Source organism: Crotalus tigris, unplaced genomic scaffold (assembly GCF_016545835.1).
Source record: "Crotalus tigris isolate CLP2741 ecotype Arizona unplaced genomic scaffold, ASM1654583v1 scf7180000018413.2111637, whole genome shotgun sequence".
Taxonomy (NCBI): Eukaryota; Metazoa; Chordata; class Lepidosauria; order Squamata; family Viperidae; genus Crotalus; species Crotalus tigris.
This window is the reverse complement of record NW_024096990.1, coordinates 1,271,222-1,296,538: the sequence shown is the minus strand read 5'-3', so window position 1 is coordinate 1,296,538 and position 25,317 is coordinate 1,271,222. Positions and strand designations below refer to the sequence as shown.

The 25,317-nt window shown below is 44.1% G+C and overlaps 1 protein-coding gene across 2 annotated transcripts; it reads right to left on the bottom strand.

The window, feature by feature from the left end:
* Positions 1–245: 245 nt before the first annotated feature.
* Positions 246–24,544, bottom strand: TMEM145 (transmembrane protein 145). Of its 2 annotated transcripts, none has more exons than XM_039352195.1 (15): positions 24,339–24,544; positions 14,865–14,939; positions 14,642–14,719; positions 11,324–11,410; positions 10,007–10,108; positions 9,834–9,918; positions 9,129–9,200; positions 8,579–8,647; positions 7,181–7,261; positions 6,628–6,706; positions 5,231–5,324; positions 4,331–4,503; positions 3,494–3,614; positions 3,084–3,284; positions 246–1,455 (listed from the first exon to the last, which is right to left on the bottom strand). In XM_039352195.1, exons 1-15 carry the CDS (start codon positions 24,471–24,473, stop codon positions 1,234–1,236), a joined length of 1,674 nt encoding a protein of 557 aa, XP_039208129.1. In that variant the 5' UTR covers positions 24,474–24,544; the 3' UTR covers positions 246–1,233. The 2 variants fall into 2 exon arrangements, with proteins under 2 accessions (XP_039208129.1, XP_039208130.1); XM_039352196.1 differs by having other exon boundaries at positions 1,317–1,455; positions 3,035–3,284.
* Positions 24,545–25,317: the final 773 nt, after the last annotated feature.

Sequence of the window (25,317 nt, the reverse complement as noted above, 5' to 3'; positions counted from 1 at the left end):
TGCCTGTGGTTAACAGGCTATTTTACAAAAAAAAAAAGAGAGCAAATGAAATGTTCCATGTTCAGGTATCTCTTCCTCCTTTTATAAGCAGATGTTTCCCTAACAGAGTCACATGTTTTCTCAGTGAAATAGAAACACGAGAATATTCTTTATTTTGGCAAAACAAAGGGGAAAAAAGCAAAAATGTGCTCTTGTGGTTTTCAGAAATTCACCACGATCAGGGAGGAGAACCCACAGCACCATCATTTTATTTTGTTTGTTTATTTATCAAATGTATTGGCTGCTCATCTTACCATCTTACTGTAGCTTGGTTCCTAGGAACTAACAAGGGCAACGTTAACTACCCTGGGGAACCAGAACAGAGGGACCTAGAAGATTCAAACTATCTTCACAAGGTAAGCAGAAAGAAAAAAAGGTGGTCCAAAAGATGTTAATATGGTGTCATGTAACATGGAGATATAATTACAAGGCGAATCTGGCCTAGCTTGCTTTGTGGTTCCTCTTGTGGGATCCAGACAGGAAAACCACTGAATCACAATGGCCGCTGGGGAAAACTACAGTGATCTTGATCTTGTTTCTCAACCTTGGCAACTTTTAAAGACTTGTGGACTTCAGCTCCCAGAATTCTCCAGCCAGTCTTGCTGACTGGGGAATTCTGGGAGTTGAAGTCCACCCATCACCAAGGTGCCAAAGTTGAGAAACGCTGGTCCACAGGGAAAAGTCAGCCGAAGATGGGCCTGTCGCTCTACGTTTACCACCTGTGGACTTCAACGCCTAGAGTGCCTGAGGCAGCCGTGCTGGCTGAGGAATTCTGGGAGTTGAAGTCCACAGGTCGTAAAGTGCCCACCGTTGCCCAGTCCTGCTTTGAGTGGATTGGAAGAGCGTCTCCACCAATGTTCATTCAATGCTTGGCTTCCCCTCCCAGAAGCAGCCCCAGAAGGGGTGGGAAAGCTTAAGACGGTCCCATGGGGAAGGACTGGTATAGACTAACTGAGTCATAGCGAAGGAGCCAGGAGATGGTGAGGGGAACAGGGCTGAACCCACCCAGCCTATTCTGTCTCCCTGGCTTCCTGATCCCAAGAAGACACGGCTGGACAAAAGGGAATGATGCCACAGGGGAAAGGGGGCCCCAGGAGAGAAACCCAGGATGGGGGGCGCCGCTGTCTGAGAGAAGGAGCCCCAGAAAATGTCGCGATAGGAATCAACCTAGCCAGAAGGAGAGTCAAGAGACTTTTACACGGGCCGGGCGCCAGTTGTATGCATGCTAAAATACTCGGTGTAGCCGTTGTGTTGGTGTAGTTGGGGCGCGTGGAGTTGGTAGGGCGGAGGCTGAGTCTCACTCCCCAGAGATGGCTTCAACAGCACAGGGGCACCGCTGAGCTCAGAGGTGGTGACCACGCAGTTGGAGGTCAGGCTACGATCCGCAGAAGAGGTGTCTTCCATTTGTTTGCGGGTCTGGAGGAGGAAAAGTAGGCAGAAAGTCCAAATAAACACTGGCAGGAAAGAAATAACCTTGGTCTTTGTCAGCCTTGCTGCCTCTACCCCAGCGGTCCCCAACTTTGGTCACTTTAAGACTTGTGGACTTCAACTCCCAGAATTCCCCAGCCAGCATTGGGTTAAGGTTGGGGACGCCTGACCTACCCAATGTAAAGCAATAAGATCAAAAGACTCGGCAGGGGATTGGACTAGAAGACCTCCAAGGTCCCTTCCAACTTTATTATTATTATTATTATTGCAGGTTGACTCTGCTCACTGCCAGCAGTTCGATCCTGACCGGCTCAAGGTTGACTCAGTTTTCCATCCTTCCGAGGTCGGTAAAATGACGACCCAGATTGTTAGGGACAATATGTTGATGCTGTAAACTGCCCAGCGAGTGCTGTAAAGCACTACAAAGCGGTATATAAGTCTAAGTGCTATTACTATTGCTAGCATCTCGGCTAGGCAGGCAGGTGGCAGGATAAGACACAAAAAAGGAAGGAAAACATTGCAAAACAGCTGCCTGCTTTCTTTGACTTCTGCTCAAAGTCACCCTCTGATTATCAGTTATGTGCTCAGAGGATAGGAGTCCAGAGTTGCTGCACCTGGACTGGACAGGACTTACAGAAGAGGAGATTCAGAATGAAGCAGGGGTTCTCCTAACTTGGCAGCATTAAGACTGTGGACTTCCAGTCCCAGAATTCCCCAGCCAGTTCAAGCCCACAAGTCTTAAAAGTTGCCAAGTTTGGGCATCCCTGCTTTTGAGAATCCAGGGACTGTTTGTAGAGAGTATGGAAGATGACTTTGACAGAAATCCATCAAGAAAGATCTTGCGTATCTCCATCAAGGTCATATTTTTTATTCTTTACACCAGGGGTAGGCAACCTTGGCTCTTTTATGACTCGTGGACTTCAACTCCCAGAATTCCTGAGCCAGCCATGCTGAGGGGAAAGGGAGAGGTTTCCAGGCTGAGCCATGCTGGCTCAGGAATTCTGGGAGTTGAAATCCACGAGTCATGAGGGGGCCATAGTTCCCCCATGCTGGCTCAGGAATTCTGGGAGTTGAAGTCCACGAGTCATGAGGGGGCCATAGTTCCCCCATGCTGGCTCAGGAATTCTGGGATTTGAAGTCCACGAGTCATGAGGGGGGCATAGTTCCCCCATGCTGGCTCAGGAATTCTGGGAGTTGAAGTCCACGAGTCATGAGGGGGCCATAGTTCCCCCATGCTGGCTCAGGAATTCTGGGAGTTGAAGTCCACGAGTCATGAGGGGCCATAGTTCCCCCATGCTGGCTCAGGAATTCATCCACGAGCTGGCTCAGGAATTCTGGGATTGGCTCAGGAATTCTGGGAGTTGAAGTCCACGAGTCATGAGGGGGCCATAGTTCCCCCATGCTGGCTCAGGAATTCTGGGAGTTGAAGTCCACGAGTCATAAAAGAGCCAAGGTTGACTACGCCTGCTTTACACCATTCTTAACAAAAAAAGGCCACCTGAGGGCTTCACGTGTGATACCACAGAGGGGTTTTTTTGAGAGGGGGGTTTCAGCTCTAACGTCATACCCATTTAAGGAAGGGATGGGTCTCCGAGGAGACCCTCTCTGATTCTCACATTGCTGGTGTTGCTTCCTGTACTCTGGGGGATGGAGAACAGCTCTGTGAAGTTGGGCACTGAGTCGCTGATGAAAGTCACGTTGCCGTAGACGTGATGCGGAAATTTGGCCCCTGTTGCAGCTTCCTCAACGATCCCGATCTGTGACGTCCGCACGTGGTATGGGAAGTTCTTATTAGCCGCTGAGGGCCTGGTCATAATCTGCAGAAAGAAGGGAGATGGAGAACAGCTGGATGAAGCTGAGCCATGCTGGCTCAGGAATTCTGGGAGTTGAAGTCCACGAGTCCTAAAAGAGCCAAGGTGGCCTCCCCCTGGTCTAGTCCAATGTGCTGAGTATCTCAGCCATCGCATGTGAGCATTTAAGGCTTGCAATAGGAATTAGAAATGGTAGGTAATGTGAAAATTCTTACCAGGAAAACGGCATGAGCGTAGAGATGAATCCCCAGCTGGATACCGTTGACTATTTTCTCTCGGGCCCACTTTGGTATACCAAAGTTAGCGATAAGTGCAGTAACTGGGACAGCAAAGAACCTACAAAAGAACAAGACACTCTAGGGATACAGACCCAGCTGCTCAAAGGACTTGATTTCATTGAAAATAGTTTTTGACTTACAACCATCCCTGTAGTGGCTGTTCAAAGTTACACCAGCACTGAAAAAAGTGACTGATGACCAGTTTTCACACTTCCATGCTGGCTGGGGAATTCTGGGAGTTGAAGTCCACTCATCTTACAGTTGCCAAGGCTAAGAAACACTACATTAAACTAATAACTAAGTCTTCATGGCGGGAGCTCTAGCGGCCAACATAACAATGGTGGAACTAGGACATAGCAATAGCAATAGCCCTTGGACTTATGTACCACTTCACAGTGCTTTACAGCCCTCTCTAAGCAGTTTACAGAGTCCATCTATAGCCCTCAGCAACCTGGGTCCTCATTTGACCAACTTCAGAAGGATGGAAAGCTGAGTCAACCTTGAGTCGATCAGAATCGAACTGCTGACAACGGGCAGAATTAGCCTGCAATACCGCATTCTAACCACTGCGCCACCCTGGCTCTTCATACTCAGTTATTTCGCCTTTTATTTATTTGTTAATGTTTTTCATGTGTTTTTATATTATTGTGAGCCGCCTGGAGTCACTCGAGAAAATGAGACGGGCAGCATATAAACTTAATGGATAAATAGTCTTTGAGAGGACCCCCCCCCAAAATAATTTTCCTGCCCTATTAATCTTCTAAACTTACTGACCAGAGGGTATAAGCAGCAAAGAATGGCACGTAGAACGGCTGTTTCTCCGGGAACTGCTTGAGTGTGATGAGGATGGCATAGCAGAACCAGATGTAAGCCACAAATTGCAAGGCAATCAAGCCATATCCAGCTGGTGATTCATAGGTGTAGAGGACTTGTGCCTGATCAAAGAACTGAGCACCGAAAGGAAGGAAGCGGGTAAAAAACTTGGGGAAGTCATGATTTTTTTAAGAAGCTACACAATTTCCCCACAGCAAGATGATTTCCCCCACTAGTCAGTTATGGAGATTTCTAGACTCATCGGATCATAGTTGTCCAACAAAATAGAGTTTGTGCAACAAAGGTGTGCAGCACACAAAGCGCAACAAAGATAGGCCTTACCCTAATTTATTGAAGATTTGAGAGGAGTTTAGTGCTCTACTTAGAGCTTGGTTGTTTTCTTGCAGACGTTTCATGACCCCTTCAGGTAACACCATCAGTGTTAGGAGGGAGTGGGGTTCTGTTCTGTGTTTATGGATCTTCTAGCACTGATGATGTCACCTAGCTGGGTCATGAAACGTCTGCAAGGAAAGTTCGGGAGAGCACCAAGGATCTCTCATTTTAACCCCGAGCTATAAATATTCCCCTTTGTCAGTTATTGATGATTTGCAAGACAAATTAGACAGGAAATTTACATTAAATCAAATCCGTGACTCATTTTAGCTGAGAGTTGCACAAGCTTCCTTGCAATCAGGAGTGCCAGCACATTGCCGGGGGGGGGGGGGAACCAACTCTTTTTGCAGTTGTGAACCATGACGAGGAAGGACTGTGTGATCTAGGAAATAACCAGAACGCAGAAAGCGCAAACTGAATTTTTGTGGCCCTCAAAGGATACGTAGCTGAAAAAGGAAGGGAACTCACCTCAGCCTCGTAGATAAACAGCACAACATGGGTGATAGTGTAGAGCGTCATGTACACCGAGAGCTTGATGGAGCCCGTGTGGCTGATCCGACCCCTGTCATACAAGGAGCCGTAAGCCAAAATTACAAAAAAAGGAAACACTGCCTCACACACTACAGCTCTTAGCCACCTTTTCTCCTCCTTCTAGCTTGCCAATGACACAGCAGCCCCAATTCCAAGCTGTTCTCCATAATACTCTTAAGTCTCATAACTTCAACTGCGGATCCTTTGTACATCACTCAGCTTCTCAATCTCTGTTACTTTTCCACCACCAGAATATTCTTCATGTATGCTCTTCTTCCTAATTCAACAACCTTTCTTCTGCCCATTTGACTCCTCCTTGGAGTAATGGAGGCCACAGAAGGTGGTAAGAAGTAATATATTATTATTATTATTGTTGTTGTTGTTAATAATAATGTTGGAAGGGAGCTTGGAGGTCATCTAATCCAACCCCCTGCTCAGGCAGGAAACCCTATACCATTTCGGACAAATGGCTGTCCAGTCTCTTCTTAAAAACTTCCAGTGTTGGAGCATTCACCGCTTCTGGAGGCAGGTTGTTCCACTGGTTAATTGTTCTAACTGTCAGGAAGTTTCTCCTTAGTTCTAGGTTGCTTCTCTCCTTGATTAGTTTCTACCCATTGCTTCTTGTCCTGCCTTCAGGTGCTTTGGAGAATCGCTTGACTCCCTCTTCTTTGTGGCAGCCCCTGAGATACTGGAACACTGCTATCATGTCCCCCATTGTCCTTCTCTTCGTTAAACTAGACATACCCAATTCCAGCAACCGTTCTTCATATGTTTTAGCCTCCAGTCCCTAATCATCTTTGTTGCTCTTCTCTGCACTCTTTCTAGAGCAGTGGTTCTCAACCTGTGGGTCGGGACCCCATTTGGGGTCGAACGACCATTTCACGGGGGTCGCCAAACAACACAGTCCGCCATTTTTTCCCCCTTTTCCTTAGCTGTGCTACTCCCTTTTATTCTATTGGCTTTTGAAAGCCAATAGAATAGACCCTCTTGAATAGAGTCTAATTCTATTGGCTTTCAAAAGCCAATAGGAATTGTCCAGGCTGTCTCTGCCCTGCTGAGCCTGCCAAAAGTCCCATTCTGCAAACGGTGCTGCACCAGTTGAGTAGTCCTCGACTTACGACCGGTTGAGTAGTCCTCGACTTACGACCGGTTGGGGGTCGCGGCATTAAAAAGGTTGAGAACCACTGCTTTAGCCCCTCCCCTCCACATAGTCTTTTGCATAATCTGCATAAGAAAAGCCCATTCCTCTCCAATCCAGCCCATCCCTCTGGCTGTTTTATCCCACAATTATCATTATCTCTGTTATTCCACACACCCAAGGGCTGTGCTGGTACCTGGTAACTGTGAATCCTTTTCCCAAGAGGATGAGCATCAAGAGGAATATCAAGAAACTGACGGAAAAAAGGAGCTTGGCTGGAATTAAGGAAAGACAAGAGGAGATAGTGGGTGAATCTAAGCCAGTTAGAGATTTAAAATAATCCATGGTCCTAGGGATGGGTTGAGACACAACACTGCCCTATAAAACTTAATATTGCAGATAGCACATTATCCAACTTTCTCCCCACATACGGTGGATGACAACGTCCATCATCCTCCACCTAATCGGAAATCGTAGGTGGGGCCCGCAAAGTCTTCTGTGGTCTTCAAGTTGATGGATGTTGTACATTCCTGACACAGGTGATTTAGTTCACTTAAACTTCACCAAAACGAAGACCCCCCCCCCAAGCCCCGGCTCTACATGAGGTATTAACTCAGCCATTATGGCTTGTTAATCATAGTTGATGGTTTCATGTTAGGTGTGAAACCAATTTAATGTGGTGGTTCCATAAATCATGGTTTACTAGGAATCCAACTGGTAAATGGGAAGGCCCATCCCTGATAACTTACCCAGGATCTTAAGACTATTGTTTCCAATACCATCACTTGCATACTGGCCCCAGTATATGCAGAAGAACATCAGGCTGAGCACTGGAGAAGAAAAAGTAAACAGGTAACAAGCATGTAGAAGGATTTGCAGAAGAGCAGGCAGAACTGGGGGTGGTGGTGGAGTAAAACGAGTCACAAGCTGAGAATTAATACGTTCCCACAAAAGTCTACATCAAATCCCTCTTGAATTCCATTGATCTTTTATTTAGCGCCAACTTAGTGTTGAACTTTAGTTGACTAGATTCTTGTATATAGGCTTGAGCCATAAATATGCTGAGCTGCAACTTGACAAATGGGCCTGGTTCTTTGCCCCGACAGAGTTTAATCACTGTACTTTCCTTAGTGTTGGTTTCTCTCTTCGTTCTATTATTGGCTCTTAAATGATACCCCTCATATTTTCTAATTTCTTTCTTAATTGCCATCTGTCTCCACCTGCACTCTCCCGAACAATTCTGGGAATCACAATGCTGTCGTTATTTATATAGCTACCAATGTGAATATTTAGCTACAATCTGTTTTTTTGCCAACTCTTATAGAAAATGCAGCTTTTTTAAAAAAGTGAAAGATGTGGACGCAAAATCACAGGCATACAGGTCAGCTCAGAGGAAAATGCTTTGATCTTTTAAATCAAACCTATACTATAGGTGGAAATAATTTTAATAGGAATTCCCTTTCTCATAAGCACCCACTTGGCTTTCATGGCTAAGGTGGGACTAGAACTCACAGTCTCTTGGTGATTGGCCCAAAGTAATCTAGCCATCATTCATGGCTAAGGAGGGACTAGAACTCACGGTCTCCTGGCGATTGGTCCAAAGTAACCTAGCCGCCTTTCATGGCTAAGGCAGGACTAGAACTCACAGTCTCCTGGTGATTGGCCCAAAGTCATCCAGCCAGCTTTTGTGCCTAAGCCAGGACTAGAACTCACGATCTTCTACTTTCTAGCCAGGTGCCTTAATCACTAGACCAGCGGTTCTCAACCTGTGGGTCGGGACCCCATTTGGGGTCGAACGACCATTTCACGGGGGTCGCCAAACAACGCAGTCCGCCATTCCCCCCCCCCCTTTTTCCTTAGCTGTGCTACTCCCTTTTATTCTATTGGCTTTTGAAAGCCAATAGAATAGACTCTCTTGAATAGAGTCTAATTCTATTGGCTTTCAAAAGCCAATAGGAATTGTCCAGACTGTCTCTGCCCTGCTGAGCCCACCAAAAGTCTCATTGGTGCTGCACCAGTTGAGTAGTCCTCGACTTACGACCAGTTGAGTAGTCCTCGACTTACGACCGGTTGGGGGTCGCGGCATTAAAAAGATTGAGAACCACTGCCCTAGACCAAACTGCCTCCCCAGTTCTTTTCATACCTACCCTCTACTCCAGCAGCTGTCATGAACATCTTGTATGTCGTGTGCAGAAGTTGCCGACCTTTCAACAAATCTGGAAAAAAAAAAGACCGGGGGGGGGGGGGAAAGCCTAATTACAATTCAAGGTGTCTTTGTCTGCCACACGTTCCACAATCAGATGACTCATCACACCACCCCTGGGTTCACGTAATCGCAATTCAGGTGTTTGGCAACTGGCTGCGACTTGATTGCAGTGTCCTGAAGTGACGCGATTGTGATTTTTACCTCTTTTTTTTTTTTTTTTTTTGCTGGAAATGCCCATTTGGAAGAATGAGCTACTTAATGGCCCCAGAGTCGCTTAGCAACCCTTGTAAAAAATGGTTTTAAAATTGGATGCGAGTTGGACTTAACAATTGTAACAGATTACGATGAAAATCCCGGTCCTATTTGTGTGGTCGTAAGCCCAGGGCGACCCATGTTTGCTCAAATCTGATGGTCATCAAAAGAGTCACATTCGGTCAGAAACAGGAAGTCGTGAACCGAGTTCATAAGCACAAACATTCTTTAGTACTTACAGCCAAAGTAGCAAGAAATGATGAGGATCAGGATGAATATGAGCAAGAAAGTGATGTCAGTTTCCAGGATACCTAGAAGGGGGAACAGGAAAAAGAAAAAAGGACACACTAAAACAGTGGTTCTCAACCTTTTTAATGCTGCGACCCCCAACCGGTCGTAAGTCGAGGACTACTCAACTGGTGCAGCACCGTTTGCAGAATGGGACTTTTGGCGGGCTCAGCAGGGCAGAGACAGCCTGAACAATTCCTATTGGCTTTTGAAAGCCAATCGAATTAGACTCTATTCAAGAGAGTCTATTCTATTGGCTTTCAAAAGCCAATAGAATAAAAGGGAGTAGCACAGCTAAGGAAAAGGGGGAAAAAATGGCGGACTGTGTTGTTTGGCGACCCCCGTGAAACCATCATTCGACCCCAAATGGGGTCCCAACATACAGGTTGAGAACCACTGCACTAAAAGGACATCTGTCATTAGAGAGGTAATTTTTTTTTCAATAATAGTAATTATTTCCCCTTATTTGCAAGGGCATGGATGCTCAGGAAAATTTCTTGCCCTGTGCTAAAAATCATTTATGTTTTGTCTCTCTGGGGAGCTTGCAATATCTTCTCTCGGGGTCTAGCAACTATTTTGTAGAAGCCATTTTCGCACTTTGAAGGTCAGAGGTGCGCAAATCTGGCTGAGGACTATAGACCAGCAGGGAACCTTACCAAATTCATCGGCAGAAAAGTGACGTGTCCAGAACGATTTGCCATTCGTCAAAATCATCTCGTATTCCAGTTCCAAGCCATCACCCTGTCAGAGAGAGGAAGATGAACATCAGCACGGGCCTTAATGGGAAGGGACCCAGGTCGAGGGGATGAGGGGGTTCAGACAGACTCACCCCACATTTGCTGAGGACCACATACCACCAGCGCTCCCGGACGGAACGGAAACTCCTGCCGCTTGTGCAACTCAGATACCGGATTGAATTTTCGGTCACCAGCTGGATGAGAAAACGCACAAAGTATAGCCAAATATAGCAACAACTAGCTGTTCTGTTTGCATTGTCGTTATCCAGGGGTTCCCACTCACCAACTGTAATATTAAGTCCTCTGGCTTTCAGATCAGTTCAGGTGAATATGAGCATGGCCCAAACTTCTCCTTAGAATGTACAGGTAATTCTCGACTTGTTTAATGACCATTTGAAGTTATAATGGCACTGGAAAAAGTGACTTATACTTTTTTTTTTAAGTGTAGACTATAAATAAACTCTGGTTGCCTTAGATTCAGCGAGTGGCCTGTCCAGAAGCGAATTTCCATCCCTTAGCAAAACTCACATGGAGAGACAGGTGGCAGAAACAAGAACTGAGTTTTTACACTTCCTGTCCCATCGTATCCTTAAATCTGAGTGCCTGTCTGGATTGCTATGATGAACGTTTTAGCCTCGCAAAACGCCCTTTGAAAAATACATTAATTTAAAGAAGACACCTCTTCTGTTAGATTGGAAGGTTACAGAGCAGTATTTCATAAATTGCAAAATCTAGATTGGTGGGTTTCTCAGCCTCAGCATATTTAAAATGGGTGGACTTCAAATCCCAGAATTCCCAAGCCAGCATGTTGCTAGAATTGGGTATGTCTAGTTTAATGAAGAGAAGGACAAGGGGGGACATGATAGCAGTGTTCCAATATCTCAGGGGCTGCCACAAAGAAGAGGCAGTCAAGCTATTCTCCCAAGCGCCTGAAGGCAGGACAAGAAGCAACGGATGGAAACTAATCAAGGAGAGAAGCAACCTAGAACTAAGGAGAAACTTCCTGACAGTGAGAACAATTAACCAGTGGAACCACCTGCCTCCAGAAGCAGTAAATGCTCCAACACTGGAAGTTTTTAAGAAGAGACTGGACAGCCATTTGTCCGAAATGGTGTAGAGTTTCCTGCCTGAGCAGGGGGTTGGACTAGATGACCTCCAAGGTCCCTTCCAACTTTATTACTATTATTATTATTAATATGGGTGGACTTCAAATCCCAGAATTCCCCAGCCAGCATGTTTAAGATGGGTGGACTTCTATTTTAAAACAGGTGGGAGTTGAGGTCCACTCATCTTAAAAACATGCTGGGGAATTCTGGGAGTTGAAGTCCACACCTCTTAAAAAGTTTCTGAAACTGAGAAACGTTGATCTAGAGGACTTGAGTTCCTTTGCAGTTACTGAAATCTCTTACCTTGCATCCAGACCAGGCATATTGGGTTGTCAGGTTGATAACTTGATTGTTTTCTGGGCGGATGACCGATTCTTTCATCAAACAATCCTAAGGAGAAGGGAGAGAAGACAAAAGAGAATCCTAGAACACTTTCCCCTAAGGCTCAGTCCTTCTAATGAATTTGGAATCAGAAACCACAAAGCTGAGTATAAGTTCTCATTTGGCTGCAGCTCCATTTGTGTAGCAAATCACGTGATTGTCTCACAAGAGCCTTTTGTTTCTTAATTTGCTTATTTCTTGTAGCACAGTGTATCAGAAATTCATAATTTTCTACGCAGTCTTCCTGTATTGTGAACCATCAGAGCTACAGAGCAACCACGCATCAGATTTTAATTCATTTTAGGGCCCCAAAATACTCTAAAACCAACCTAGGAGACCGATAGTTCTCCAGATATTCTTAAGGCAGTGGTTCTCAACCTGTGGGTCGGGACCCCATTTGGGGTCGAACGACCATTTCATGGGGTCGCCAAACAACGCAGTCCGCCATTTTTTCCCCCTTTTCCTTAGCTGGGCTACTCCCTTTTATTCTATTGGCTTTCGAAAGCCAATAGAATAGACTCTCTTGAACAGAGTCTAATTCTATTGGCTTTCAAAAGCTAATAGGAATTGTCCAGGCTGTCTCTGCCCTGCTGAGCCCGCCAAAAGTCCCATTCTGCAAACGGTGCTGCACCAGTTGAGTAGTCCTCGACTTACGACCGGTTGAGTAGTCCTCGACTTACGACCGGTTGGAGGTCGCAGCATTAAAAAGGTTGAGAACCACTGTCCTAAGGTGTCTATCCACTCAATAAGGCCAAAGAGGAGGGATGCTAAACACTGAATTTCAGGGGCATCTGGAAGACTTTAGAATCCTCTTCCTCTTTCCTCTGTAACCCTGAGGAAAAGGAGGAAGAAGACAGGATAATAAGGTTGGAAGGAACTTTGGAGGTCTTCTAGTCCAACCCCCTGTCCATGGCAGGAGATCCTATACCAGTGATGGTGAACCTTTTAGAGACCGAGTGCCCAAACTGCAACCCAAAACCCACTTCTTTATCGCCGGGTGCCAGATGGGCGTGGCCGACTGGGTGGTGGCCATGGCAGATTGGGTGGGAGTGGCCAAGGTGGGCGTGATCACCTCGATGTTGCTCATGGGGAGGGACGCCTGTGGGGGCCGGGCAGGGTTGGGGGAGATCCAGGGGGTCTCTGGCAGGTGGGGTGGTGGGCAGGAGGCTCGTCCTGCAGGGTGAGGCGAGACAAGGTGAGGCAGGGCAGGGGTGCCATTGTCACAGGGCAAGGTGAGTCAGGGGCCAGGGCGGCTGCTGCCTGACACCATTGGCCCCTACACACAGAGGCCACTGAGCACATGGGTGCTGGGATGCATCCAGCCATGTGGGACCTTGGCGAGTTAGCGGGCGGCTGGTTGAAGAGGGACGGTTGCCACCTCCGGGGCATGGTGTGCGTGCCCACAGAGAGGGCTCTGAGTGCCACCTCTGGCACGCATGCCACAGGTTCGCCACCACTGTCCTATACCACTGATGGCGAACCTTTTAGAGACCGAGTGCCCAAACTGCAATCCAAAACCTACTTATGTATCGTCGGGTGCCGGGTGGGTGTGGCCCATTGGGTGGGCGTGGCCCTTTGGGTCGGCATGGCTTCAGTGGTAACGGCAGACTCGCGGGACTAAAAAGTTCAATCAATCAATTCCAACTTTGCGAGATCTTTTTTTTTCCCGTGAGAAGTTGAAATTGATTGATTGAACCTTTTTTTTTTTTTTTGCACACAGCGGCGGAGGCCTAAAGCGAAAAGGTTTTATAAAACCCAGCTGAAGGCCTAGGACTGGGGCGACGGTGCGCGTGCCCCCAGAGAGGGCTCTGCGTGCCACCTGTGGCACGCGTGCCATAGGTTCGCCACCACGGTCCTATACCATTCTGGATTTTCTTGGGCTTGATGGGATGAATACATGTGAACATAGAAAGAATAACAGAATAATAGAACAGAATAACAGAATGGGAAGGGATCAAGATTGCAAGAGCAGCAATGAACAGTTAGATAAAAGTAACCTGAATCCAGACCAGAACAGTATCCTGAGACAGACTAACTTTCGTTCTTAGAAATATTTTTTTTTTAAAAAAAAAAAGTGGGGAAGCACATCCAGACTTGCAACATTCTGTTGCTATATCTGTTGAACAGAAGTCGTGTGAGCTTGCATAACTTTTGGTTTTCTAATCTGGATGTCCTTTGAGGCCTGGCTGTTCCTCTTTTCTGCCCTAGAATAGGATCCTGTCCGGGTCAATTATGAGACTCAGCTACTTGAAGCTATTCAGACCACTGGCCCCAAAAAGTAATGTGTAAGCAAAGAGAAAAAGAGAAAAGAGAAAAAAAGAAAAAAGAGAAAAAGATAGAGAAAAAGAGAAAGAGAAAAAAAGAAAAAAGGAAAAAAGAGAAAAAAAGAAAGAGAAAGAGAAAGAGAAAAAAGAAAGAAAAAGAGAAAAGAGAGAAAAAGAAAAGAGAGAAAGAGAAAGAAAAAAAGGAAAAAAGAGAAAGAGAAAAAGAGAAAGAGAAAAAAGAAAAAAGGAAAAAAGAAAAAAGAGAAAGAGAAAAAAGAAAGAAAATGAGAAAAGAGAGAAAAAGAAAAGAGAAAAAAGAAAAAAAGAGAAAAAAAGAATTCAATGCAATAATAGGATCCTATTGACAGCTGTCTCAGATATTTCTCTTCAACGGAAAGGAAAATATACAGGCAGTTAATAACTACAAGTAGTCCTTGACTTACAGCTGTTCATTTAGTGACCATTCAAAGTTACAACAGCACTAAAAAAAGTGACTTATGACCGTGGCAGCCTCCCCATGATCAGGTGATCAAAATTCAGACGCTTGGCAACTGACTCGTACTTACGACGGCTGCTGTGTCCCAGGAGCCGTGTGATCTGTCTGATGAGCAAAGTCAATGGGGAAGCCAGATTCACTTAACAACGAACTTCTTACTAACTTAATAACTGCAGATTCACTTTAATGAGAAAAGTTGTAAAATGGGACAAAACAAATGTCTCAGTAAGCAACGGAAATCTGGAGCTCCGTTGTTGTTGTAAGTTGAGGACTACCTGTATATTCTACCAAAGGTTTTCAGAAGAGCAGTGCTCCAGTTATAGAGTAACTCCCCTGCAAAGGAGCCGTTGGATTGAAGATCCGTGTGAGAAATTAATTGGCACGGCAGAACTAATTGACCCAAAGAAATAACGTTAAAAGGAGAAGAAGGAAGAGGAGAAGCAGAATCCATCTGCGGTGCAACAATCAATACAAACTGACCTTATTTCCCTTTTTGTAAACAGCCGGCCACTGCGAAGGGTCATCAAAATAAAGAAGGATGTTCTCACAACACTTATTCTTCAAAGAGAAGAAGAAAAGAGAGGGTTACGCTGACGGCAGCAAAGTTGCGTAGTTGCAAACTTATCCAGTGCAAGGGGAAAATTTGCAGGCTGTGACTGGTAAAAGGTGCCTCTAAAATGCGGACTGCAATGTTGAAAGATACCTCAGGGTAGCGAAACTGGAAATCCAGTCGTCCATAGTCAGAAAAGAAGCAGAATCTAGTCAAAAAGACCCAATCCTGGAAAAAAAGGAGAGAGAAAAAAAACCATCCAACATGTCAGCATTGATGTAGCTCGGTGCTTTTATTAGTGTTTTTCAATCTCAGCAGTTTTAAGATTTGGACTTCAACTCCCAGAAGTCCCTAGCCAGCAGAATTCTGGGACTGAAGTTTGCATATCTTTAAATTGCTGAGATTGAGAAACACTGGTCTATACCAGGGATAGGCAACCTTGGCTCTTTTATGACTTGTGGATTTCGACTCCCAGAATTCCTGAGCCAGCCATGCTGAGGGAAAAGGGAGAGGTTTCCAAACTGAGCCACGCTGGCTCAGGAATTCTGTTTACGAATCATGAGGGGGCCATAGTTCCCCCATGTTGTCTCAAGAATTCTGGGAGTTGAAGTCCCCAAGTCATGAAAGGACCATAGTTCCCCCCTGCTGGCTCAGGAATTCTGGGAGTTGAAGTCCACCAGTCATGAGGGGGCCATAGTTCCCTCATGCTGGCTCAGGAATTCTGGGAGTTGAAGTCCACCAGTCATGAGGGGGCCATAGTTCCCCCATGCTGGCTCAGGAATTCTGGGAGTTGAAGTCCACAAATCATAAAAGAGCCAAGGTTGCCTACCCCTGGTCTATACAGATGATAAGGAATACTACAGGAGAAACCAAAAAGAAAGCTAAGAACATTTTGTGTTCATACAACCCCAGCTGTTGGGTGACATATAGACAGGCCTTTCTAGTCCATTCCAGCATTGGAAACATTGGTTAAGAGGCACCAAGCTAGAAGCCTGGAGACGGTGAGTTCTAGACCCGCCTTAGACATGAAAACCAGCTGGGTGATTTTGGACCAATCACTAGGAGAAGGAGAGTTCTAGTCCCACCTTAGACATGAATGACAGCTGGGTGACCTTGGGCCAGTCCTTCTGTCAGTTCAACCCAACCTCACAGGGTTGTTGTTGTGAAGAAAATAGGAGGAAGGAGTACTGTATTAAGCATCTTTGCCACCTTGAGTTATTTATATAAAAAAAGGTTGGATAAAATAATAAAATAAAAAATAAATAAAATAAAATAATAAAATAAAATAATAAAATAAAAAATAATAAATAAAATAAATAATAAAATAATAAAATAATAAAATAAAATACAATAATAATAAATCAAAGTCAAAACAAACTTTTGGCATGAACTCTCCCAAGAAAATTAGAATCAGTTGCTGGGTTCACACAACTTACTTAAGCATTATTTGGTTTGGCTAGTTTGATCTTAGCCTATGGTAGCGAGTTCCAAAACATGGTAATGTCATTGATTTAATTAATTGTTTCAGGGAACAACTCTTTAGTTGAATAGGTAATCCCTGGGCATTCATGTTACATGACATCCCCCAGATGACACAAATAACTTGTGCAACATGGCACCAGGCCACAAATAGTAGAAATTAGTCACTTTCCTCATTTCGCACAATGTCAAATGACACAGGCGGGCTTTGCATCATTTCAGCAAGGCCATCCTGACACCCATTTCATCTTGATGTCATGGTGACCACAGATAAATCATCCTGAGAGAATTCCCATCTCTTAAGAGGAAGATCTATTTAGGAAGCATCTTCAGATAAGGCAATCTGTTATCTTCTTCTAGGGCTAGACTATGGCTACTTATTAGAATTCAGATGCAGAAACCTGGAAACACAGCAACGTAAGTCCTTGAACATGCCAATCCACGCCCAGTGGAAAAACCACTATATTCTGGAAATTATTGGCCTAATGCGCAAATATCAGCAGCCTGATCTTGAATCCGGCTAGTTACTCTAAGGCTCATTAATTTAATAGAGTGCAATGGATCAACTAAAGAAATCTAGCCCATATTATCCAGTTTACAGCCCCAAGGGCCTCTTGTAAGATTTATTTTCCTGGAGGTGAATCTCTATGTGCTTAAAACTGACTCTGAAATAAAGTGGACGATGGGAACGAACTTTCTTGTAGCAGGGTGAAGCATCAGAGAATCATAGGACTGGAAGGGATCTGGCAGGTCTTCAAGAGTCCCCCAAGCCCTTTAGTTGTAGGTGTCAGAAAAGATGGAATTAACCATGCATGCCAATAGGGAATCCCCAATGTACTCCCACTAATGTCCATTTTTCTTAATTAAGTAGCATAAAACCAATCATAATGCAGATCAATCAAACACAGAACCCCCTTTGTAGAAATGTACATCAATTTTCCCCATTTTCTTTCAGTCTGAAAGTTGCTATCTCACAACCGTCCTAATGATGAAGCCTACAGCACATCTAAACTACGCTTATTCTACAGATCTGGCAACTCCACTTTGCAGCAGTCTCCAGCCAAATTTTGGGAGGATTATTCCTGTCCAATGCAATGCACGTTTTCCACCCTTTTCTGCCATTTACTCTCTACTCACATTCATCAATAGAAAGAGAAGGAAACAATAGTAAATAAACTCAAATCCATCCTTCAGCTGCTGTTCCTTTTTCAGTGCTGAGCCAATTAACTCCATGAAAAGCCAAGCATTTATTCTAGATTCATTCGTGCTGACTGAAAAGGATCACCCATATTCTAGTTATTTGGCATGCAGAATTTTTAAATTGTGCACATTCGGACAGCACGCACTGGATAACCCTATTCAAGAACATGCAGTAGTCAATAGCAAGACAGTGGTGAGAAGAGTAAGGTTCTACATTTAGACAAGAAAAACCAAAAGCACAGATGCAGGATAGGTGGTATCTGGCTCCACAGTAGTACGTAACTTTGAGAAGGATCTCCAACAATTACTTAAATATGAGCCAGCCGGGTGCTACAGCTGCCAAAAAAAGCCAACACAGTTCTAGGCTACAATAACAGAGGGATAGAACCAAGATCACATGAAGTGTTAATACCACTCTGTAACGCCTTGGTAAGGCCACACTTGGAATGCTGCATCCAGTTTTGATCGTCACAATGTAAAAAAGATGTTGAGACTCTGGAAAGAGTGCAGAGAAGAGCAACAAAGATGATCAGGGGACAGTTGCAGGATCTGGGTATGTCTGGTCTAACAAAGACAAGAACCAGGGGCAACACGATCAGAGTCTTCCAATGGATGGAAACTGATCAAGGAGAGAAGCAACCTGGAATTAAGGAGAAACTTCCTAACAGTGAGAACAATTAATCAGTGGAACGACTTGCCTCCAGAAGTTGTGGGTGCTCCACCACCGGAAGTTTTTAAGAAGAGATTAGACAATCATTTGTCTGAAGTGTTATAGGGTCTCCTGCTTCAGCAGGGGGTTGGACTAGAAGACCTCCAAGGTCCCTTCCAACTGTGCTATTCTGTTGTTCTGTTAAGTCCCTTGATGGGTCAATTCAACAGTCAGAAAGGGCCTATGCTGTGAGACCATCTTGAGCTTGCAAAAGGCCTGGGAATAATTCACTTCTGGGATCTGGGTCAATAAGACTTTGGGCTGAAGAAGAAAAGATACAAAGACTGCCAACAGACTTAATGGCTAGGGCTCTGCAAACAGTTGCCTAACCACATATATGTATTTACATATTTATCAAAGAGAGAAGTTTTTTTTTTTTAAAGAAACTGGCTCCTTTTCACCTCATTGTTTCTTTTCCCTCCAACTCTCAACCCCATCTTCCTGCTGTGGGGGGGAAAAATCCCACTTGTTCCCATGGCAACAACCCATGCTCAAGGTTTCCACGGAAACCGTACCAAAGGCTGAAGTAGGCAGAGGAAAAAAAAAAAAAAGCAAAATCTGGGGCAAATGCGTAGGGAAGAATTTGGGGGGGTGGGGGGGGGTTTACCAGCTCATGCTTTCTACCTGGAGATCAGGCAGCATGCTAAAGAGATCTGCCGAGATTCTGGTTTTTTTCTCTCCCTAAAACCCCAAATTAAAAGCCGCAGGAACTGCATTCAAAAAGATATTAGTGAGGCTTGCTGGATTGCAAAGGATCTGCAGCCAGGCTCCTAGGAGAGCAATAATAGATTTTGGGCAGGAAACAGCAGCTTTTTCTCCGATTCCAGTTCCAAACTTGCAAAGAGGTGGGCAGTTGTGTGTTTTTCCTGCCCTATTAATAGCTGTTTTGTGGGTTGCCATTACCATTGGCCAATTAAAGGGAGGGTGGGACGTAGAACATAGAACAACAGAATTGGAAGGGGCCTTGGAGGTTATCTAGTCCAACCCCCTGCTCAAGTAAGAGAGCTTAGGCCATTTCAGAGAAATGGTTGTCCAATCTCTTCTTAAAAGTCTCCAGAGCCAAGTTGTTCCATTGATTAATTGTTCTAATTGTCGGGAAAGTTCTCCTAGGTTGTTTTCTCCTGCATTATGTAAAAAATCCGTATAATAATAATAATAATAATAATAATAATAATAATAATAATAATAATGTTGGAAGGAACCTTGGAGGTCATCTAGTCCAACCCCCTGCTCAGGCAGGAACCCTATACCATTTCGGACAAATGGCTGTCCAGTCTCTTCTTAAAAACTTCCAGTGTTGAAGCATTCACCACTTCTTGGAGGCAGGTTGTTCCACTGATTAATTCTTCTAACTGTCAGGAAGTTTCTCCTTAGTTCTAGATTGCTTGTCTCCTTGGTTAGTTTCCATCCGTTGCTTCTTGTCCTGCCTTCAGGCGCTTTGGAAAATAGGTTGACTCCCTCTTCTTTGGGGCAGCCCCTTAGATATTGGAAGACTAGTCACCCCTAGTCCTTCTTTTCATTAAACTAGACATACCCAATCCAGTCAATTCAGAATAGAGCTGGAAGGGACATTGGAAGTCATCTAGTCCAACCCCCTGCTCAAGCAGGAGACCCTATTATACCATTTCAAATAGTTGTCCACTCTCTTCTTAAAAATTTCCAGTGTTGGAGCACTCACAACTGCTGGAGGCAAATGGTTCCACTGGTTAATCGTTCCACCATTAGGAAATTTCTCCTTAGTTCTAGGTTGCTTCTCTCCTTGATTAGTTTCCATTCGTTGTTTCTTGACTTGCCTTCTGGTGCTCTGGAGAATGGATAGCCCCTTAGATATTGGAAAATTGCTTAATCGTGTCACCCCTCATCCTTCTTTTTACTAGACATACCCAATTCCTGCATTTTGTTTTGCATTACTTCCTATTGTATGAATCCCTGCTGTAGCCTGTGATAGAGGCCTCGATCTTCCTTCTGCCCTTTTTACCATTACTATGATGTAGAACAGAATGAAGTGACTCAGATGCCACAGTCTGAGTTGAACTACCCAAAGTATTGATTATCATACACCCACGTGCACGTGTTAAGTGTTTTTACATGTTGCCGTTTGAAGTCTCTACAAGGTCCTGTTCATCTGTCAACCCTCTCAAAACATAGATCAATAGATGCCAGCCCTCCGAGACAAGTTACCTGCATAGTCCAGAAGTCTATTATAAATCAGAATTTATTAACATATATACCGCTCTATAATGCCTTGATAAGGCCACACTTGGAATGCTGCATCCAGTTTTGGTCGCCACGATGTAAAAAAGATGTTGAGACTCTAGAAAGAGTGCAGAGAAGAGCAACAAAGATGATTAGGGGACTGGAGGCTAAAGCATATAAGGAAAGGCTGCTAGAATTGGGTATGTCTAGTTTAATGAAAAGAAAGACTAGAGGTGACTTGATAGCAGTGTTCCAGTATCTCAGGGGCTGCCACAAAGAAGAGGGAGTCAAGCTCTTCTCCAAAGCGCCTGAAGGCAGGACAAGAAGCAATGGATGGAAACTAATCAAAGAGAGAAGCAACCTAGTACTAAGGAGAAATTTTCTGACAGTGAGAACAATTAATCAGTGGAACAGCTTGCCTCCAGAAGTCGTGATGCTCCAACAATAGAGGTTTTTTAAAGAAGAAATTGGACAACCATTTGTCTGGAATGGTATAGAGTTTCCTTCCTGAGCAGGGGGTTGGACTTGATGACCTTCAATGCCCCTTCCAACTCTCTTATTCTGTTAATGTTTCTTGGTAAATAATGAACAGGGGTCAAAATAAGACAGCTAATCCCTATTTCAACCTCACAACTCTGCCTTGGATTCAGTAAGGAAGTCAGCTTTGTGATCTTCCAATGTCCCCTAAGTCACAACTTCAGTCCATTTTGCTATTTCCAGGACCAATAATATCCTAGCAGATAAATAAACCCCCAACTTTACTTAATAACGCTTCTATAATATAAAAAATAACAGAGTCTCTAAGTAATTGAAAGATGAAATAAAGAATTAGCTTCGGTATACAAGATCCACTTCATTCAGTCTTTTTAATAAAATTTGCCAGTTGGAAACCGGCAATGATTAGACAGGAAAAGGAAAAAACCCTATATGGCAAGACAATTAAAATACTGCTATCTATCAGTTTGGTGCAAAGTATCTTTCTCCATGACAGCCACCACATCAGAGGGAGTGAAACTTTCCTAATTTCTCACTGGCAAAGCTGGGAGTCATGCTGGCTAAAGGTTACAGTCCTGGAAGGTGTTACATGGGGGGAAAACTGGTGCAAAGTTTGAGTGTAGCAACTCTTCAAATGGTTGAAGGTCTGTCCTGATGGATGAACATGCTCCATACTTCATATCAGGTCTTAACTGATATGAAATAGAAAGGGGGGGAGGAAGGGTGAAATTCTGTTTATCTATATATTACATAGAGATGAACAACTACACACCTTTCAAAAGAGACAATCAAAAAGCCAAAAAGGAAACAAAAAGACATCTCCTTGCTAGCAATCAACGTCCAGATGAGAGATAAACAGCAATAATAATAATAATAATAATAATAATAATAATAATAATAATAATGTTGGAAGGGACCTTGGAGATTATCTAGTCCAACCCCTGCTCAGGCAGAAAACCCTATACCATGCTGGCTCAGGAATTCTGGGAGTTGAAGTCCATGAGTCATAAAAGAGCCAAGGTTGCCTACCCCTCCTTGCCCTAGACCATTTCAGACAAATGGCTGTCCAGTCTCTTCTTAAAAACTTCCAGTGTTGGAGCATTCACTGCTTCTGGAGGCAGGTTGTTCCACTGGTTAATTAATTAATATTAGGCCAACAATCAAACAATACCTCAGTCAAGGAACCACTAACTCAGACAAACAAGCTAACAATAAACAACAACCCAATCAAAGAACCACTGAGATCACTCCCACCAATATTGATAGGGCAAGTCATTAGTATATTAAAAAAATAGTATATAAAATGAGAGCAAACCCCACTCGCTTCTAGCACTGATGATGTTACCTAGTTGGGTCATGAAACATCTCCAAAAAAAAAACAACCAAGCCCAGAGAGCACCAAGGACCCGGCTATGTATTACTGCTGCAGGCTGCTCTGGCTTTTCATTGCCCACCCTCATCTTGTTTGGATGTATGGAAGTGCGCACTCCTGCTGCCAAATCGGGATTAACATTTCGTACATTTAATGAAGTGAAGTCTGCTCTGTGAAGTCAGCCTCCCTAATGATCAACTTGTCCTTAAAGTATCCCAACACTTCAGTGGTTCTCCTGCTCAGATGGGAGGCATCTGTCTCTAAAAAAAGTTGTTTGCATCCTCATTCTTTGCACCAACCATAGCACCATGGCAGACACTTATGCCAAATGAATTAATTTAGGAGAAAGCAGAGAGTGTACTATATGTACACGCACAGAGAGAGAGAGAGAGAGAGAGAGACACGTGTTTATGTGTACGTGTTTGTGTGTGTGTGTATATAAACAGCACATTATACATACATACACAGTATATATAAACTCTATATATATACACAGAGAGATACATGTGTTTGTGTGTGTGTGTGTGTATATATATATAAACAGCACATTATATATACACAGTATATATAAACTATATATATACATTTATATACATGAATAATATCAGTAAATATATATACACAGAGATATATGTTTGTGTGTGCGTGTTTGTGTGTGTGTATATATAAACAGCACATTATATATACACAGTATATATAAACTATATATATATACATATATATACATGAATAATATCAGTAAATATATATACACAGAGATATACGCTTGTGTGTGCGTGTTTGTGTGTGTGTATATATAAACAGCACATTATATATACACAGTATATATAAACTATATATATACATATATATACATGAATAATATCAGTAAATATATATACACAGAGATATATGTTTGTGTGTGCGTGTTTGTGTGTGTGTATATATAAACAGCACATTATATATACACAGTATATATAAACTATATATATACATATATATACATGAATAATATCAGTAAATATATATACAGAGATATGTTTGTGTGTGCGTGTTTATGTGTGTGTATATATAAACAGCACATTATATATACACAGTATATATAAACTATATATATACATATATATACATGAATAATATCAGTAAATATATATACACAGAGATATATGTTTGTGTGTGCGTGTTTGTGTGTGTGTATATATAAACAGCACATTATATATACACAGTATATATAAACTATATATATACATATATATACATGAATAATATCAGTAAATATATATACACAGAGATATATGTTTGTGTGTGCGTGCTTGTGTGTGTGTATATATAAACAGCAGATTATATATACATACACAGTATATATAAACTATATATATATATATACACACACACAGAAAGATACATGTGTTTGTGTGTGCGTGTTTGTGTGTGTGTATATATAAACAGCACATTATATATACACAGTATATATAAACTATACACACACATATACAGTGCATATACATATACAGTACACATATACACATACACATACACACCCTGTCTGCATACCACAACATATCCTTCATCCTTTACAGCATCTTGTCCAGCACAGGACAGCTTCCCATTGTACCCAATTAATGGCAAAAATGGCTTGCAAGCCTGGAAGGGGAGGTGTCAGGCACACCCCAAAGGCAAGTCTAGACTTCCTTCAGCACTCAGAAGCACTGCCAAAACACCTGCGGTCTGGAATTCAGAATTATTAGGCACCATTTTCCCACACCTAAGATCTTTTCTCTGGTCTAACCCTCCTCCTCCTCCTCCGGAATACTCAGAAAAGAGAGGCTGGGCAGAAAACCAGGGGGGGGGGGAGAGAGAGAGATGAAAAGGGAAGGAAGGACCAACTAAAGTGTGTGTGTGTGTGTGTGTGTGTGTGATCTTTCTGGGCTGGTCCAAGGAAGGATCCCAGAGGAAAGGGGGAGGTGGGGAGGGAGAGCTGCTGGGGAAGGGATCTCCAGGGTGGGGCGGGCAGCCCAGGCATCACCCCCAATCACCCCCATCACCAGCCAGCAGGACCGCCGGCAAAGATGCAAAAGGCTGGGATGGCCGCTTGAGAAGCCGGGCTCAGCCGTGTAGGCCCAGGCGAGGATGGGGCACCTCGGTTCTGCCCCCTCCCCTCTTTTGCCCTCCCCCACCCCCAAAGCTGCGGACTCACCTCCTTGGTGCTAAGGTTGCCTTTCACGTACTTGGCCCAGCATCCTTCAGGCAGCAGCAGCAGCAGCGGGAGGAGGTGGAGGATCTGCAGCCTGGGAGACCCCGGGAGCCGTTGCAGAGGCTGGGACGGCTCCATCCTGAAGTCTCCGTCCAGCTCTCCGCCGGCTGGGCTCCCTTCCCTGCGCGCTCCCGTTTAAAGAGATACGGTCCCGGAGCCCCCCCTTCCCTCCCCTCCCCTTTCTCAGCCCCGAGCCTCAGCGAGGCTCTCGCTTTGCTGGAAACGGAGGCGCTGCGTAGACCTGAAGCAAAAACACCCACCTTCTCATTTCCCCCCCCCCTTTTCTTATTTCCTTTGGTGGGGAGGGGGAGAGAGAGGGGAAGTCCTCCCCCCTTTGTGGTGGGGAGGGGGAGAGAGAGAGGGGAAGACCCCCCCCCTTTGTGGTGGGGAGGGGGAGAGAGAGAGGGGAAGACCTCCCCCCCTGTGTGGTGGGGAGGGGGAAAGAGAGAAGGGGGGTCCTATCCCCTCCATTGGAATTTTTTTTGAGGGGGGGTCAAGAAGACATAGCAGGCGGGCGTCTTCACAAAGGAGTCAGGGTAGGTTGTATAAATCTTTATAGAAGTATATACCGAGAAGGTTAGATAAATAGAAGTATTAATGTAAGAGAAAATTAATCTTATTGTATATAATACAGATAGGGAAATTTGGAGAGAGGAGTTGCTCGGACATTACCCCTGAATTGTATCTGAAGAGGGATGAGAGGGAAGAAAGGAGAGGAGAGAGAAAAGAGTGAAGGAGGGGAGAAGGAAGTAGGAAGGTTGGAGGAGAAGAAGAGAAGGAAGGAAAGAGAAGAGGAAGAAGAGGGAAGAGAAGAAAGGGAGAAAGAAGGTAGAGAAGGAGTGTGGATACAGTGAAAGGGGAAATGGGCGAGCAACACCAAAAGTCACGTGCATGTATTTATTTCATTTTATTAAAAGTATCT